General features: G+C 51.5%; 1 protein-coding gene across 1 annotated transcript in view; it reads left to right on the top strand.

Moving 5' to 3' along the window:
* NCKIPSD (NCK interacting protein with SH3 domain) overlaps nt 1-10,060 on the top strand; it is a 34,747-nt gene extending 24,687 nt beyond the window's left edge. The window contains exons 9-13 of the mRNA XM_026857427.1: nt 2,621-2,701; nt 3,987-4,115; nt 6,021-6,113; nt 7,655-7,827; nt 8,388-10,060. Of these exons, the coding sequence (XP_026713228.1) occupies nt 2,621-2,701; nt 3,987-4,115; nt 6,021-6,113; nt 7,655-7,827; nt 8,388-8,591 (680 nt within the window). The 3' untranslated portion in view covers nt 8,592-10,060. The remainder of the gene's footprint in view (nt 1-2,620; nt 2,702-3,986; nt 4,116-6,020; nt 6,114-7,654; nt 7,828-8,387) is intronic.
* Nucleotides 10,061-14,402: the final 4,342 nt, after the last annotated feature.

The raw sequence follows: 14,402 nt of genomic DNA, 5'->3' as shown, positions 1-14,402 counted from the left end.
GCCAGTTCTTCTGCCAGATGCTTGGGTCTTACTGCTTTTGGACAGCCACTTCCCTTTGCTGTGGCTGGCCTGCACATCTATCAGTGTTAGAAGAGCTTATAATAAGCCACAGTGAGGCAGAATTAGCCAGAACAATTCCAAAGAAAACAGACAGGGATAATCCAGTCTGTAATCATGACTTTCTCCCTTGTTGCAGCTCAGCATACATGCAAGTCAGCTGTGGGGGTCTCTTCCCTTCAGTTGTAGACAGTGGTGTCTGCTCTCAGTGCCTGGGTTTTGCACTGCTGTGCTTAGAGGTTGGAAGCAAAGGTTGGAAGCTAAGAGGTTGAAGGCATCTGAGAAATATCTTTCATATGCAATAGCAGCTTTCTTAACCTCAACAGACTTTGGAGATGAAGTCTGGTGGGCAAACAGCCATATCTATCCTGCCCTTCACGGCCACTTGAGGGATGCTTAGCAGTCTGTTGTCAGCAGAGTTCCTCTGCTTCAGGAGGGTTGTATTAATGCTATTAACTTTCTTGAAGCCACTGGTGCTGCTCTGAAAGGTAAAAAAAAAAGCTGTTCTTTGACTGACAGTTTCTCTGTTCTTCAGTGTGGTGAGTCTTGCTGCAGTCTTGTGAAGTCTGTGCTGAGTGAGTGCACTGGGTTAATCTGTATTTGCCCCAAGATCAGCTTTCTGACTGGTTTCACCTTCCTTTGATTCAGCATCCTTAGGCAAATACAACAAGAATTACCACCTAGTAGTGGAGTTTGCTGTCAACCAAGATGAATGGACATCAGTTCATGGCAGATGGGCAAAGGACATGTAAAACTACCTTCCTCCCTCCCATCTCTAATCTCTTCCTCCATATTTGCTACAACCACATGTTTATCACTGGCTTCTGGTTCTCAGATCATTATTTCATTGCTCCTGATGTGATGAGGGAAAACGTTTTGTTCATAAAAGCCTTACAAGGAACATGGGAACAGCAGGTCCATATGTCTACCTACTGCAGCATCCTGCCTCTGATACCCAGCTCCTGAAGCTGTGGAAGGAAGAATGAAGAAGTTTTGTGTGGGAACAGTTTGTCAGATTGTTTTTTCTGCTACAGTGAGCTTTGGCATCACTGACACCTTATAGCTGAGAGCTTCTTATATAAGTATGAATTATATTTAAGTCATTGAATATCCTCCTTCTCTGTTTACCAAGAGTAAACAGCAGCTTTCCAGCTTTCCCTTGCTGCCACATGGTCTAGAGCACTCTCCTACAAAGTCTTAATCTTGTTAATGCTGTAGTATCTCTGGTTAAGCCCTAAATGATCTATTTTTACTCAAAGTATTTGCTATTTGAAAACTCTGGCATCTTGTGGAGCTCTGACAAAGTCTGCATGTTCTTTGTTTGTAGAGGCTTTGCTCACAGAGCTGACTTTCCTGGGGCACAAGGCTGGAATGATTCACTAGCATTTTTCCCTGTGTTCTAACAGTAAATCTAAGAGCTGCCAAGTGTTGCAAGTCCTTTGGCCAAGTCCAAGAGTGTGTGGTGACAGTGAAGGTGTCAGTCTGTGCAGTCAAAACCAAACTGCTGGATGTAGGTGCTTAGAGATGGGTTGATTTGTGCATAGAGAAGGGCAGTGTCTTAAAGGGCTTTGAGGAGATTCTGGAACCCACATGTATCATGCAAGGAAATAGTATGTTGGGAGAAGCATCATACATTGAAGGGACATATTCCTCTAACGAAAAGTAATTTTGGTCAGTTTTTTATAAATATATCCTTAGTTTCCTTGTAACAAAGTGTCCCTAGGCTCCTTCTGGGAGATATAGGTGAACTTTATTTAGCCAGTATGCGTGGTAACCTACTTTATAAAAATAATGCTCCTTTTCCAATCAGCTTCAGACTTGCTGAACTTGGATGGAGGCTATATTTGATGACATAGATCCTATTCTATGACTCTCTTTGCTTCTGCAAATAGCTATTGAGGTGTATCCATTAATTACAATTCAGGAAAGGTACTGGCTGTGGTTCTGTGGAGCATTCAGATATAGCTGCTGCCAGCAAAAATTGTTTTGGACTAGCAGGCTGCGGGATGTATTAATGCTGGAGACATGTGTGGCCTGGGAGGTGGGCAGATGCACAGCCTGAGCCATGAACAGTGATCTGGCCTCCCCAGAGACCTTTTATACCTCCAGGCAGAGCTGAGGTAGTGAAAAGTAGAGTGGTGCAGAGATGGTAACAAGCAGCGTAGCTGTCTGGGGGTGGTAGTGGTTGGAACAGTCAGTATTTCGAGGTGGCCAGATGGATGCTTTTTCTGGGTTCAGCAATTACATAACTATGGGATGTGTCCTGGGACTGTGCAGGGGCGGTTTTTAATTATTCAGATCCAGTTTGCCCAGATCCTCTTTAGGTGGAGAGGAAAAAAATCAAGAATTCTTGTTGTGACTATTTTTACATTGCTTTGGAAATGCATGGCACAGAAGGTGTGTGGTGTGCTTAAACAGGGGGAAAAACACCCTTATAGCTCAGTACATACAGGAATGAGGAGCAGTCTAATCAGTGTTAAATGTCTATATTAAACGTGTGACTTCCCAGCTGCAGCTGGGGAACATCCTCAGAACAGCTAATAGCAGAACCTTTATCTTGCAGATCATCAAAAGATGTGTTACTCTGCACTGGTGCTGGCAATGATGTTCTCCATGGGAGAGCCCCTGCCGTATCATCACTACGGTAAGAGCAGCTTACGCTTACGGCTTGGTGGGACAGCAGAGCTGATGGTGGGACATCTGGGGCACACCAGCAGACACAGGGACAGGACCTGTCCCCATGGCCAGGGTGGGGGCAAGCGAGGGGGAAAGCCCAGTGCAAGAAGGGCAAGAGTCGGGTCTGGTCTTTATCAGTAGAGCCTGGCTGCCAGAACTCTGGGCTGAGATGCCAGATTTCCAGAGAGCAGCACAAATCTGGGTTAGAGCAGTAGAAGACTGATGCCATGCTGCAGAAGGGGTGGATTTTTTTTCCCATTGCTCTAAGTGGCATTTTATTTTACCTCTGCCCTGTGTGAAAGCACGCACCTCTTACTTGCCTCAGAGACATTCTGTCTGCTGATGAGGCTGAGAGCCCACTTCACTCCATGAACACCCACTAAAGCTGTCAGCTGCATAATGTGTCCTGTTCCTGGTCTGCCTTCTAACAGGAGGGTGCAGCCCTCTGTATTTCAAGCCCTTAAGGGAAGCAGAGATGATTAAGGGTATAATGGTCAGTAAGGAAGTACAGGCGTGCCAGATCTGCCTGTTTTATCCTCTGTCCTTTCATTCTAACCTTCAGCCAGAAAGCCCTGCCTGCCTGCTGCTTCTCAAGGCCCTGTTATGTTCCCTGTGTTTGGGAAACTCTGGGCTCATCCTCCTAGAAATGTAGTAGATTTTTGTAAGCATCTCCTTAGCTTCACCTTAATACTCCAGTAAATACATACCAGATCTAAGCTGGTGCAGTAGAGACTGTGGAATGAGCCTCCACACCTCCTGCTTTTCTCTCCTCATGTAACACTGGCAATTATTTTCTGCAGGTGGACTTATTTACATGAGCTTTCCTAATAGCTAAATTGAAAAATGGGTTATTACTAATAATCTGGATGATTACTTTTTTTAAATAGATGGATTGAATTGGTGGTAAGAATACAAATCTCTTCCTACCTGAAGCCTTCGTTGGCAGCAGTGATGCTGCAACAACAGCTGGAACAGGATTTGGTGTTTTATTTACTCCAAAAAACTGCCAGTGAGGGACCAACTTTCAGCATTCCCCTGCACTGTGGGTAGTTCTCTGAGCCACTTATCTCTTGCACAAAGACACTTCAGTGGTCTGTCTAGTCCTCTTGCAGGGCTGTTAATTCCCTGGAGGCTGACACTGGCACTCCATTAATGGTTTTTAAGCATAAAAGCATGGATAAGTGACTTGCATGGTCCCTTGCTGCTTGGTTTATTTTCACTGTGCTATAAATGCCCTTTTTCTCCTTGCACAGAACATCTCAACTCTCAGTTTGTTCAGTTTCTGCTGGATGTGATTGAAGACGGGCTGCCCTCGGACACCACCGACCAGCTGCCTGACTTATTTGTCAATGTCCTTCTGGCCTTCAATCTTCACATTCCAGGTTGGTTTGGTGCTGCTCTGCCTTGGCAGGATTTCGGTGGTCTGGAGTGAGGGTATGAAGAATGAGGAGAATACACTGGGTCTTCATGGTGCTATCATAACCTCTCCAGCTCCTGTAGCTTCTGATAATACACTGTGTTTAAATATTGTGCAAAACCCTAGAGGAAAAAATGGTCTGAGAGCCCATGTCCAACCAGTTGACCCTCTGGGGCACAGCAGCAATGTGTAGCCCAGCGGATTTCTCTCTATACTTCCATACTGCCTGGATCAAAGCAGTTACTGGGCTGCACTTGCAGAACATGAGTGGGGTTAGTTAACTTGTAGGCATAGGTGGTTTAGGAGAGAAGATGCCTTAGCAGGTATTTCTCAGTATAAGTCCAGAAAGAAAGTCCTCTGCCTTCTGTAGGTCTTGACAAACCTTCTGCTTGCCCATCTGCCCCTCCTGAAGCTCATTCAGTGCAGTGCCTGTGTTTTGGGGCCAGGCTCTTCAACGTTGACCTGAGCTGTGCTCTCTCCTGATTGCCCTTGTTCTCTGTCCTCCCCTCCTGAGCTCCATGAGAAAAGACAACACATCTGGTCCCTAGAGAAGGGCATTTGCCCTCTCGCTGCCTGTGAGGTTTGAAGCCTGTTGTTGGAAGATTGGAGAGTAGTTTAAGGTCCTGCCGAGGGAGGCCCCTCCTTAACCCAAAATGTCCTGTTGCTCCAGTTGTCTTTAGAACAAGACTTCCTATTGTTCTGCTTCATGGCTTTATCTTTGGCTTCGTGGAGAGAGGGGAGGATAAAGCAACAAGGACGTGTCCAGTAATTTACCTGTTATTTTGAGTTGTGCTTCATTAAAATTTATGGGAAAGTTTCTAATTTCATGTGAAAGTTGATTGCACAGACTGGTTAAGTATATCTCTACCACTTTCATTCATTACCCCTTCTCACACTTACCCATATACTTCCTGGCTGCAGTAATTGGGCAATAATGCATGACAGGCAGTGTGTTTCTGGGGGATTATTGCCCACCTGGGATGTAGCTGAGAGCAGTGACTTGTTCTCTGATTCTAAGAACATGCTAAATGATGTTCAGGTTGCTTATTAGTAGATTGAATTTTTTTATTCCTCTGCCTGCAAGGTTTATCTATTATACACTTAAGTGGTGCAGCATTAGTTCAAAAACTCTTCTAAAAACATATTACATTGATGCCCTTCAGCATAAAGGATCCTAAAGCACTTTGCAGCCTGTGAAATATTATAGGGTTGCCAACCCTGTGCCACAGAAATAGCCACACTATGTTGTTTGGATGCTTCTGAGTGTGCACACTCACACACATGCATAAGATCTGCTAGAATGAACATACATTAGTTACCACAAATCACCCCCAAAGCAGGCTAGGGGACATTTCCTAGAAGAATTCTTCAGCCCCTACTGTTGCATAGCCTGGTGCCATGTGCTGGGAAGAAAAACGTTTCCCTTCTGGCATGTTCCTGGGACCTGGTCAGCCCTTATAAGAGCTTGAGAGGCAGTAAATTCTAGCAGGGCACTACTGATACGAAGTAAGAATACAGCAGAGAGTGGAGCCCTTGGCTTCAGAGGGTTGTGAGCAGAGCTACTGTTTGACAACATAAAGCCTTTTCAAGGTATTTCACAGTATTTGGCTGGCAGGACTGGAGCCCACATGTAAATTAAATGCATATAGAAAGCACAAAGTCTCAAGTTTTTCATGTGTTGTTTCCAGGTTTATTCTACCTTCCTTCTCCCTCCTCACCCACCCCGTGGGGCTGAAACTTTGTAGCCCTGATAGACTGGTTCCCCAAAGCTCCCCAGAGCACTGCTGCGAAATAGGAGCCCTCCACCATTTATTTTATTACCATGGTCTTCAGGAAACAAAAGGATGTGCTGAACAGGTTTCTCCCTTAGTTCCAGAACACAGTGTGATCATGACTACAATAAGCAAGCACTCAAATGTCAAGACTTTCACAGAAAAGCTGCTGCTGCTGCTGAACAGGGGAGGTGAGTGTTTGCGGCACTATTACGTGCCTGGCAGGGGGTGCAGCTAACGGTGACTCGGGGAGACGAGCCCGGTGCTCGTTAAGGGGTGGGATGTGTCAGGGATGCAGGTAGCTGAAGAGCTGTCAGCTCAGGCAGGACATGCTGCTTCCTGGTGAGTTTATGAGGGTGACAGGCTGCATTGCTGAGGATGGAACTGCACAAGGAATAGTAATGCTGATGGCATCTAGGAAGAGAGGGCTGCCATTTCCATGTACTGGCTCAGATCCGCCCCATCTCATGGCATGGCTGGCTGCAACGCAGGCAAGCTCTTGTCTGGGAGGAAAGCTGGTCCTGGGCCACTTCTGTCCGTGGACAGACAGGGCTCCATCAGCACTGGCACACAAACCTCAGCCTGTGCTGGCAATCATCTGCCCCAGGGGACAGATCCAGAGTGAGGTCTTGCCTTCCAAAATGCTGCTTAGAGTGGAACTTCCCATTTCAGAACCGCCGGCAGAGGGTTAGCTTTGTGTCTGCTCCAAGCATAGAGTGAAATCCACTGTACGTGTAGAGCTTTTGCAAAGCAGATTGCTAGAAAGCTGGAGATCTCCGCAGGAAGAGCGGTGCCAGGTATTTCTGCCTGTGCTGCATGCCACTATTGTGCTTTCTAATACTTTTTGGAGCACAGGGGCTTTGCTGCCTGAGATTCGTTTTGTTGATTTGCTGGTAAATAACTCATCTGTGATGCTTGCAGCTCATCTTACTCTGGCTTTAGCTCTCTTTGGGGTTGCAAATCACTGTCTCCTCACTATATCAGTTTGAGGGCAGCCGGCATTTCAGTGCTCTTCTGTCTGGCCTCCTCCCAAAGCCTTTGTTTAGCCCTTTCCCTGCCAGATTCCCTGCAGAGATCACCTTACTGCAAGGGGCTGGGGAAATAAAGAGGGGGGCCCCAATCTAATGAAGATGCTTCTCTTTTGCCTGCCTTCCTGACAACTGCTGGGGTTGGGGGGGCTGCATTGTCCCAGAGCCCCTCTTGGGAGCCTGACAGGATGTGTTTTGGAAGACAACAGGATGTGGTGACTCATTTAAACATGGCAGTGTTTCTTTCTTGCTTCTGGGATGGTACTAGCTGGTCTCTGTGGTGAAAGCTTGTTTCTGGTACAGGCTCTGATGGGCTTTTCAGAGTGGTTATTGGACCGGGCTTAATAAATGAGGGAGAAAATGAGTGGTAGCTGTTGAGCAAAAAGGGGAGGCACTGAGAGGTGATGTGCTAATGAGCTCTCACCTGGGATGGTAGGTGAAACATAAACAATGATTAATGCTAATACTAATGAGTTTGGTCTCGGCTTGGTACCCTGCAGAGCTGCCATCCTGATTAGACAGCTTTGTGCAAGGCACTAAGGTCTGCCAGCACAAAAGCTAGCCACAGGCAGGGAGTGGCTGGCCGAGGCCAGGGACAGCTCCTCTCCAAAGCCTGTAGGGTCAAATGAAGGGATGTGTGCTGAAGATAAGAGGAGGAGGTCAATGGGGAGCATGTGGCTTAGCACAGTCTCTGCCTTCCCCAGATGATCCGGTTTGTATCTTCAAGCATCAGCCTCAGCCACCGCACTCAGTGCTGAAGTTTCTGCAGGACATCTTTGCCAGCAAGGATACAGCCAGCATCTTCTACCACACAGACATGATGGTCCTGATAGACATCCTGGTGCGGCAGATTGCTGATCTCTCCCCAGGAGACAAGGTGCTCACAGTAACCCATAGGCATTGGGGAAGGGAGCACAGTCTAAAAGCAATGATGTTTCTCCTGGCCCTCCATGGGGCCTGCTGGTGCAGGCAAGAGTGGAGTCCTTGGGTGGGCACGACATTTCTCAGCCTTGGGGGCTGAGGAGTTAAGTGGGGATTTATCAGGCCCAATGCACAGTGGGAGAAAGGTGTGTTTGAAGAAAGATCTGCCAGGCTTCGGGTGGTCTGCATCAAGTCCAAGGACCTCTGGGAACAGGGACCCTCTGTGAGGAGTAGAAGTAGGAGGGATCTCTCTGTTTTGGTGTTGCAAAAGGCAGGGGATGCGTACCTGTTTAAGAGCGGGTGAAGAGCAGCACTGGATTGCTGTGGGAAAGCAGAGTTTTCCATAGCTACTAATGAGCCTTAAGGAAAAGCAGGTGCCTCTGGAGTCGCTCTCTGGCTGGTGGTGCAGCAGCAGCTGTTCCTGTGCTCATGCTGTCACGGAGGCTGGCATGCTTGTTTATCTCACTTTAAATCTTTCATTGTGCTCTGTGTTTTGTCTCCCCTCCCACTTGGCAGCTGAGGATGGAGTATCTGTCTCTGATGCACGCCATCATCCGCTCCACGCCCTATCTGCAGCACCAGCACCGCCTCTCCGACCTGCAGGGCATCTTGCAGCGCATCCTGGGGGAGGAGGAGGAGGGCCAGCAGTGCCAGATGGACAAACTGATCATCTTGGAGATTTATAAGGAGTTCCCAGAAATCTCTCCTGGTACCAGCTAACTGCCCCTCAGCTTGGACTGGAGTTTGAACCATTTGGATCGACGATGTCCCTTGTTGACACTTTCTCCCCATTCCCTTCCAGTACAGCTCATACCTTATATCCCTCCGTGCGAGGCCTAAGGGTGGGACAGCGTTTGCCAGCCCTTTAGAAACGCCAGCGGCAGAAAGGGCATGGGGTGCCCCCAGGGCCTGGTTCTGGGGGGAAGTCAGAGTGAGGTGGGCGCTGGCACGTGGTTTGCCTGCAAGACTCAGGCAGGAGGTATTTGTGGGGCTGGTGTTAGCAGGAAGGGCAGAGAGCTTGCGAGGGACTTAGCAGCTGGGGTGGGGGGTGTTTAGCTGCGCTGGTGTCCCAAAGAGAAAGGCCTTAGGGTGTCACTTCTTTTCCATGTGCATCTCTCTCCCTGCAGTGACCAAGTGGCGTCTGCTGGTGCTTGGAAGAAGCTTTTGTAACATCTGTTTTGTTTTCTGCTGCTAGTGCCAATGTGCTGCAGCCCTGCCAAGGGGAGGTAGCTCGCTCGCTGTCTAATGCCTCGTCTAGTGAGCCCTTCACTCCCTCCTGGCCATCAGCTTTGCCTCTGGGTAGCAGCCCACCTAGGGTCATAGAGGTCTTACCCCAGCAGCTGCTTTTTTCAATCTGCTTTCTATAGTGATGTTTAAATCTGAATTTCTTGCACACTGTGGCAGCCTAGCAGTAACAACAACATGAGTGATGCTGCCCTTAGGAAGCTTTGGCCTGGACACAGTGCAAAGACGTGTCCTGCCGAGTGAAAGCTGCCGCTTGCCACCTCTCCTCTGTCGCAGCGTTGCCCCAGGGCCCCGAGCAGAGGGGCTGCGTGTGGGCAGGCGTGCTCTGTTCGTGAAGCGTGTGGATTTCTTGCCTTGAGCTTCATAGTAGCTCTGCCTTGCTGCCCTCCCTCTGCACGTGGCAGCGCTCAGAGGCAGTGTGAGCCTGGTGTCCAGTAGCTGTTTGTGACTATGCACGAGTGTGGGGAACCTTTATTTATCTTTCCTCTAGGTTTCTAGCAAACGAGATTAACCTGTTTCCCTGTTACAGATAGTCACACACACTAACGTGGGTCTCTTAGATATTTGTATCTGCACAGTCTGGTCGCTCCCTGTCCCCAGCTCTTCCTTTGCCGTATCCAGTGTAGGAGCTATTGGAAGGTGGAACTGGAAATACTGGGAACTGTATTTTGTTCTTTTAGCTTGAGGTGATGACATGAGCTCTGCTCTGCAGGCCCAGACTCTGGGCACTGGGGCAGTAATGCTCAGGATCGGAGGGGGTTGGCCTGGCAGCCAAGGCAGGTGAGGACCTCTTGAAGTCAGCCTGGGAATGCCCAAACTTAATAACCACCCTCACAGAGAAACCTATTTTTCCCCTGTAAAAATGTATGAATGTCAAAAGGGATCCTGTATTTTCTTAAACACTAAGTGTAACATGCAGAGGAATAAAAATGTCTTAAACTGGACTCTTGTGAATGTAGCCCTGCCTGCCCCATCCTGTTGGGGGGCCGAAGCGGTAGGGGTGGCTGGGCTGCCTGCTGCCCGCTAAGGCAGAGCAGTGGGTGCTGATTTTCGAACACGAGCAATGCAGTAGTTTTCCCACACTCAGCTTCTCGCATTGTGTCTTCCTACCACATTGATGGCAGGTAAGGAGTGGTGGAGGGCAGCAGCCCTGCTAGGGCCGCAGCCATCACCCCCATGGGTCTGCCCAGCATCGCTGCTCCAGATTAAGGGTTTAGCAGAGCTGGACTCAGCAGTTTGCTTCCTGCAGGGCAGCGCAGCCTCAGATGGCTCCCAGCAGAGCTGCCGAGGCAGCAAGCCCATGCAGCGAGGGTTTAACGGTCTGTATCGAGTGCTAATGAATCACACTCTGGCTGAGGGTGTCTGTTCCCAAACCTCAGCCCCGTGTGTGCTGCTTTGGGGGTGCCTTGGATGACAGGGGGTGCGTGTGGTGGGAGGGCAGCGGGTGCTTGGTAAAGCACCAAGTTGGGAGCGGGGAAGCTGGTGTCTGCTCCTGGCTGCGTCCTGAGGCAGCCATGGGGACAGTGGGCTACAGCCCTGGCCAAGAGTAGAGGTGTAAATGCCAGGTGCAGGCTCTACCCCCTCGAACAGGGGACGTTGCACCAAGCACAGCTGCCTGCAGAAATGTGGCCAGGGCTGCGTCCCAGCTCCTGCCTCTTTGGCCAGTGTTTCCTTGCCGTAGCCTTGCAGTGAGTCAAGCTGCACATCAGGGGGGAACCACAATGCATGGGGGCTGCCAGTGCTCACGAGTGCCCACCCTGCTGTGGTTCTCCTGTGCCCCCTTGCTCAGTGCGTGTCCCCCTCAGCTAGCCTCAGCTTGCCTCTGGGTGTTGCTTGGGAATGTGGCCGGCTCCTGCCCGGCTGCAGCAGTGGGATGTTCCTCTAGCACTTGCTCTCAGTAACGCAGTCCAGGCTTTCCTGTGCCAGGCTAGGGCAAGCCCAGAGCCCGGTGGAAGCTCAGAAGCGGGCAGGAGCCGTGGCCCTGCTAGCCAGGAGCACAGCCTGGGCAAAGCCTTTTGTGACAGCACCCTGCCTGCCATGGGGGGCTGGCTGGCAGAGCTCTGGCTGGGCTGAGCCTGAACAGGCAGAGCTGGCGGGTCCCTTCAGCATCCCTGAGCCTTTGCTGTCTCTGGGGCTCGCTCACCCCATGTCCCAGCTGCCCAGTGAGCATCACCCCACCTGCACCACCAGTGTGCTGTCACTGTAGCCAGGGCTGGAAGAGCTGGGGAGCAGCCTCCCGTGGGGTGTCCTGGGGGAGACCTGCACCCACCGCCAAGGAAAGGCCTTTGCACATCGCAGGGAATCAAACTGCAGCACCTAAGCTAATTATCCCCAAGCCTGCTCAGTGGTTCCTGCTCTGCACACGGGTGACAGACACAGAGAACACGCTTGTGTAGCTATTAGCCACAACGGGCCACTGTTGGGAGTGGTGTTGCCTCATATCTGTGTGTTTTTATTGCAGCGCAGCAGTGAGGGGTGTTGGGGGGCTGGCGCGGGAGGGAACTATGTGCTGCCTGTGACCTGCGACTCTGCTTTATTGTCTGGAATGATTCAATTACTACTATTTTGTGGCAGTAATACCCCGATGATTTTCTCCTCCTCCCCAGAGCTGTCAGCTGGGTAATTAGAACAAATAAACTTGAAAGCCTTCATAATTTTTTAAAAGCATTGCTTCTCTCCTGATTGGGTTTCTTGGCTGCAAATCCCAGGTTTGAGGAGGTGCAATGTATAATCTAGCCAGCGGCAGGGACTCGCGCAAAGCCAGCATGTTCCTGTCACATGCGGATGCTGCACTGCCCTTTATTAGACGAGGTTTTCTGGGTAAGCTGTGAGGGGGGCTGGGGCTGCTCTGCCTGTCAGTGTAAGTCTGATGTGCCCGGATGGCTCGGGCGGGTGTGCAAGGGCCTGGAGGGGGAGAATGTAAATCCCTCTGGGGCACCACACACACAGAGCTGGCATAGCCACGGCCCCGTCAGTGCTGGTGCTGGACCAGCCAAGCCGGAGGCATTTTGCGGTGTCTGAGGAGTTAATCATAGCAGATTACCGATGTTCAGGAATCCTATGGAGTTTATAAATTATAGTGTCAGCTTCTCCAGAGGCTTGGAAATCCACACCCACCAGGTGTAAGCACCAACCATGGCAATTTCTCTCCAGCATGTGCTGAGCTGTGCTAGCACCGCTCTAGGGCTTGCTTGGTGTTTCCCATGATGAACCTGAAACATTTGCTCAGCCCAGGTTGCCTCTGCCCACTCTGCTGTTGCCCGGGTGGTGCAGAAGCCTGGCCTTGGCTTCTGTGTGGCTGATGGTGGTGGGAGGCACCAGCCCTGTACAGAGACCCACCAGCTGTGAGGATGGTGCAAGGTGCTCTGGGGACCTGCTGGCCGTGTTGCAGGCCCTGCTTTGTGGTTGCTTTCCATCCTGGGAGTGGGAGCCTGCTTGCAGTCAAACCCCAAATCAGCGAGCAGCACGTGCTCTTCCCACCCCCTCATTTACACTAATGATAATTGATAGGGGACCATCTGTCATCATCAGTGGAACCGAAGCCAGGTGAGAGCCAGTTGGTGGTCATGGTTGGCAGGGGAGCACAGGAACATGGGACAGGCAGAGGCAAAGCACTGGTGACACCAGGATTCAGTGCTGCAGCATGTGGGATGCCACAGTCCTCTCCACAGCTGATGCAGAGGGCACCACCCCGGCAGTGGCAGCTGGACCTCCTTGAGGTCCCCAGACCTGCTGTGCTCAGGGGTCAACACATCTCTGACCTCCTCCTTGCTGTGCAGAGGGCCCACGCTGTCATAAGCAGTGTGCAGCTCCAAAGCTGCCACTCACATTTCTGCCAAGGGACTGTGGGACCTTGCCCAGCCTCATTAGGTTTCCTGCAGGGTGGGAGTGTGTTTGGCTCCCCAGGAGGGTTGGAGACTGCGCGTGACTCCGGCAGTACTGGGACCAAGGGCTGGGCCAGCAGAGAAGCCCCATCTTCAGTGTGAATCCATCCTGCTGTTAACATTGTGTGGTTTTGGGAGCTACGTAGAAGCTGCACAAGGGGTGCCAGCAGTGCCCAGCCTGGCTGTGGTGTAGGCACTGGGATCCCCCTGCTCCCCAGCCTACCCACCCTGAACCACAGCCCATCCAGCACAGCTCCACGAGGGGCTCTTGTAGCCCCCCTGGAGCTGGGATGTGCATGGAGGCGCTGTGTCTCAGTACTCCCTGCCCTTCCCTACCCCATTGTAAATTCTCCCCATCTCCCGGATTTACTGTGTTTTCCCCCCCTGACATGGCTCTTCTCCAGATGCGCCCCAGCCACCCTGCCTCAGGCTCCCCTCTTCTTCAACAGGATGCAGCCAAGGATGTTTCCCCCGCTGCAGTGAACGGAACACTAATGAGGACGTGAACCCCTGTTATTCCTAAGCCTATTACAAGCTTCGGTGGATTAGGCTGCGATATTGGTTGATTGAGATCAAACCAACAGCCAAGTTGCAAGGCTGATGCGCTAATGAACCATCCTGACGCAAGGGCCACAAACTGAATTTTCCTTAGAAAAACAGGGTTTTTTCATGGATGCTGGAACAACAACCTGCAACTTTCTTTCCAGTGATGACTGACCTGGTGGGTGGGGGCAGCTGAGGTCTGCATTGGGGCGCAGGGGAGCGCCAGCTAAATCCCTGCCACGCGTGTGGGTGCCCGTGGGTGGTGAGGCTGGGTGACTGGGGCTGTGATGCTGCTGCAGGTGCCTGGGCACTGCCTGGGAGAGCCACTGCCCTGCGGCACCGCACAAGGGGAAGCCCTTTCTCGTGTGCACCGTAGAAAACCCATGCCTGAAGATGCCAGACATGGTGCTGCTTGCTGCTGCCATGGGTGGGCGGAGGGAGCTGTTAGGGCTGCGGAGCATCGGCAGCGCCTCCTGCCAAAGCGCCGGTGTAACGCCGGTGTAACGCCGGTGTCTTCCTGCCTCGCCCCTCCTGCCAGCGGCAGGGCGGCTTACCCCACGGCCTCTTCCCGGCGCCCTGGGGAAGCAGCCTGGTCCCGGAGATGCTTGTGGTGGCACAAGGACCGCGCCTGCTGCCCGGTGCACGGCAGTGCCGCGGCAGCGGTGTCAGTGGGCGCAAGCGGAACTGCACGTCCATACGGCCCGGGATCCCCACCTGCTTTTGGCTGGAGGCTCCGTGTCCCTGAGGCCCGGGCAAGCGTCCCCGCGGCACTGGGCAGGACGAGGGGCTGGCTGGGACGCAGCCCCTCACCACATCGCAGCGGCCGAGCACCGGCGAGGGGAGGGGAGGGGAGGCCAGG

Source organism: Athene cunicularia (assembly GCF_003259725.1).
Source record: "Athene cunicularia isolate RWA chromosome 12 unlocalized genomic scaffold, athCun1 chr12_part1, whole genome shotgun sequence".
NCBI classification, from domain to species: Eukaryota; Metazoa; Chordata; class Aves; order Strigiformes; family Strigidae; genus Athene; species Athene cunicularia.
This window is presented reverse-complemented; position numbering and strand designations above follow the sequence as displayed.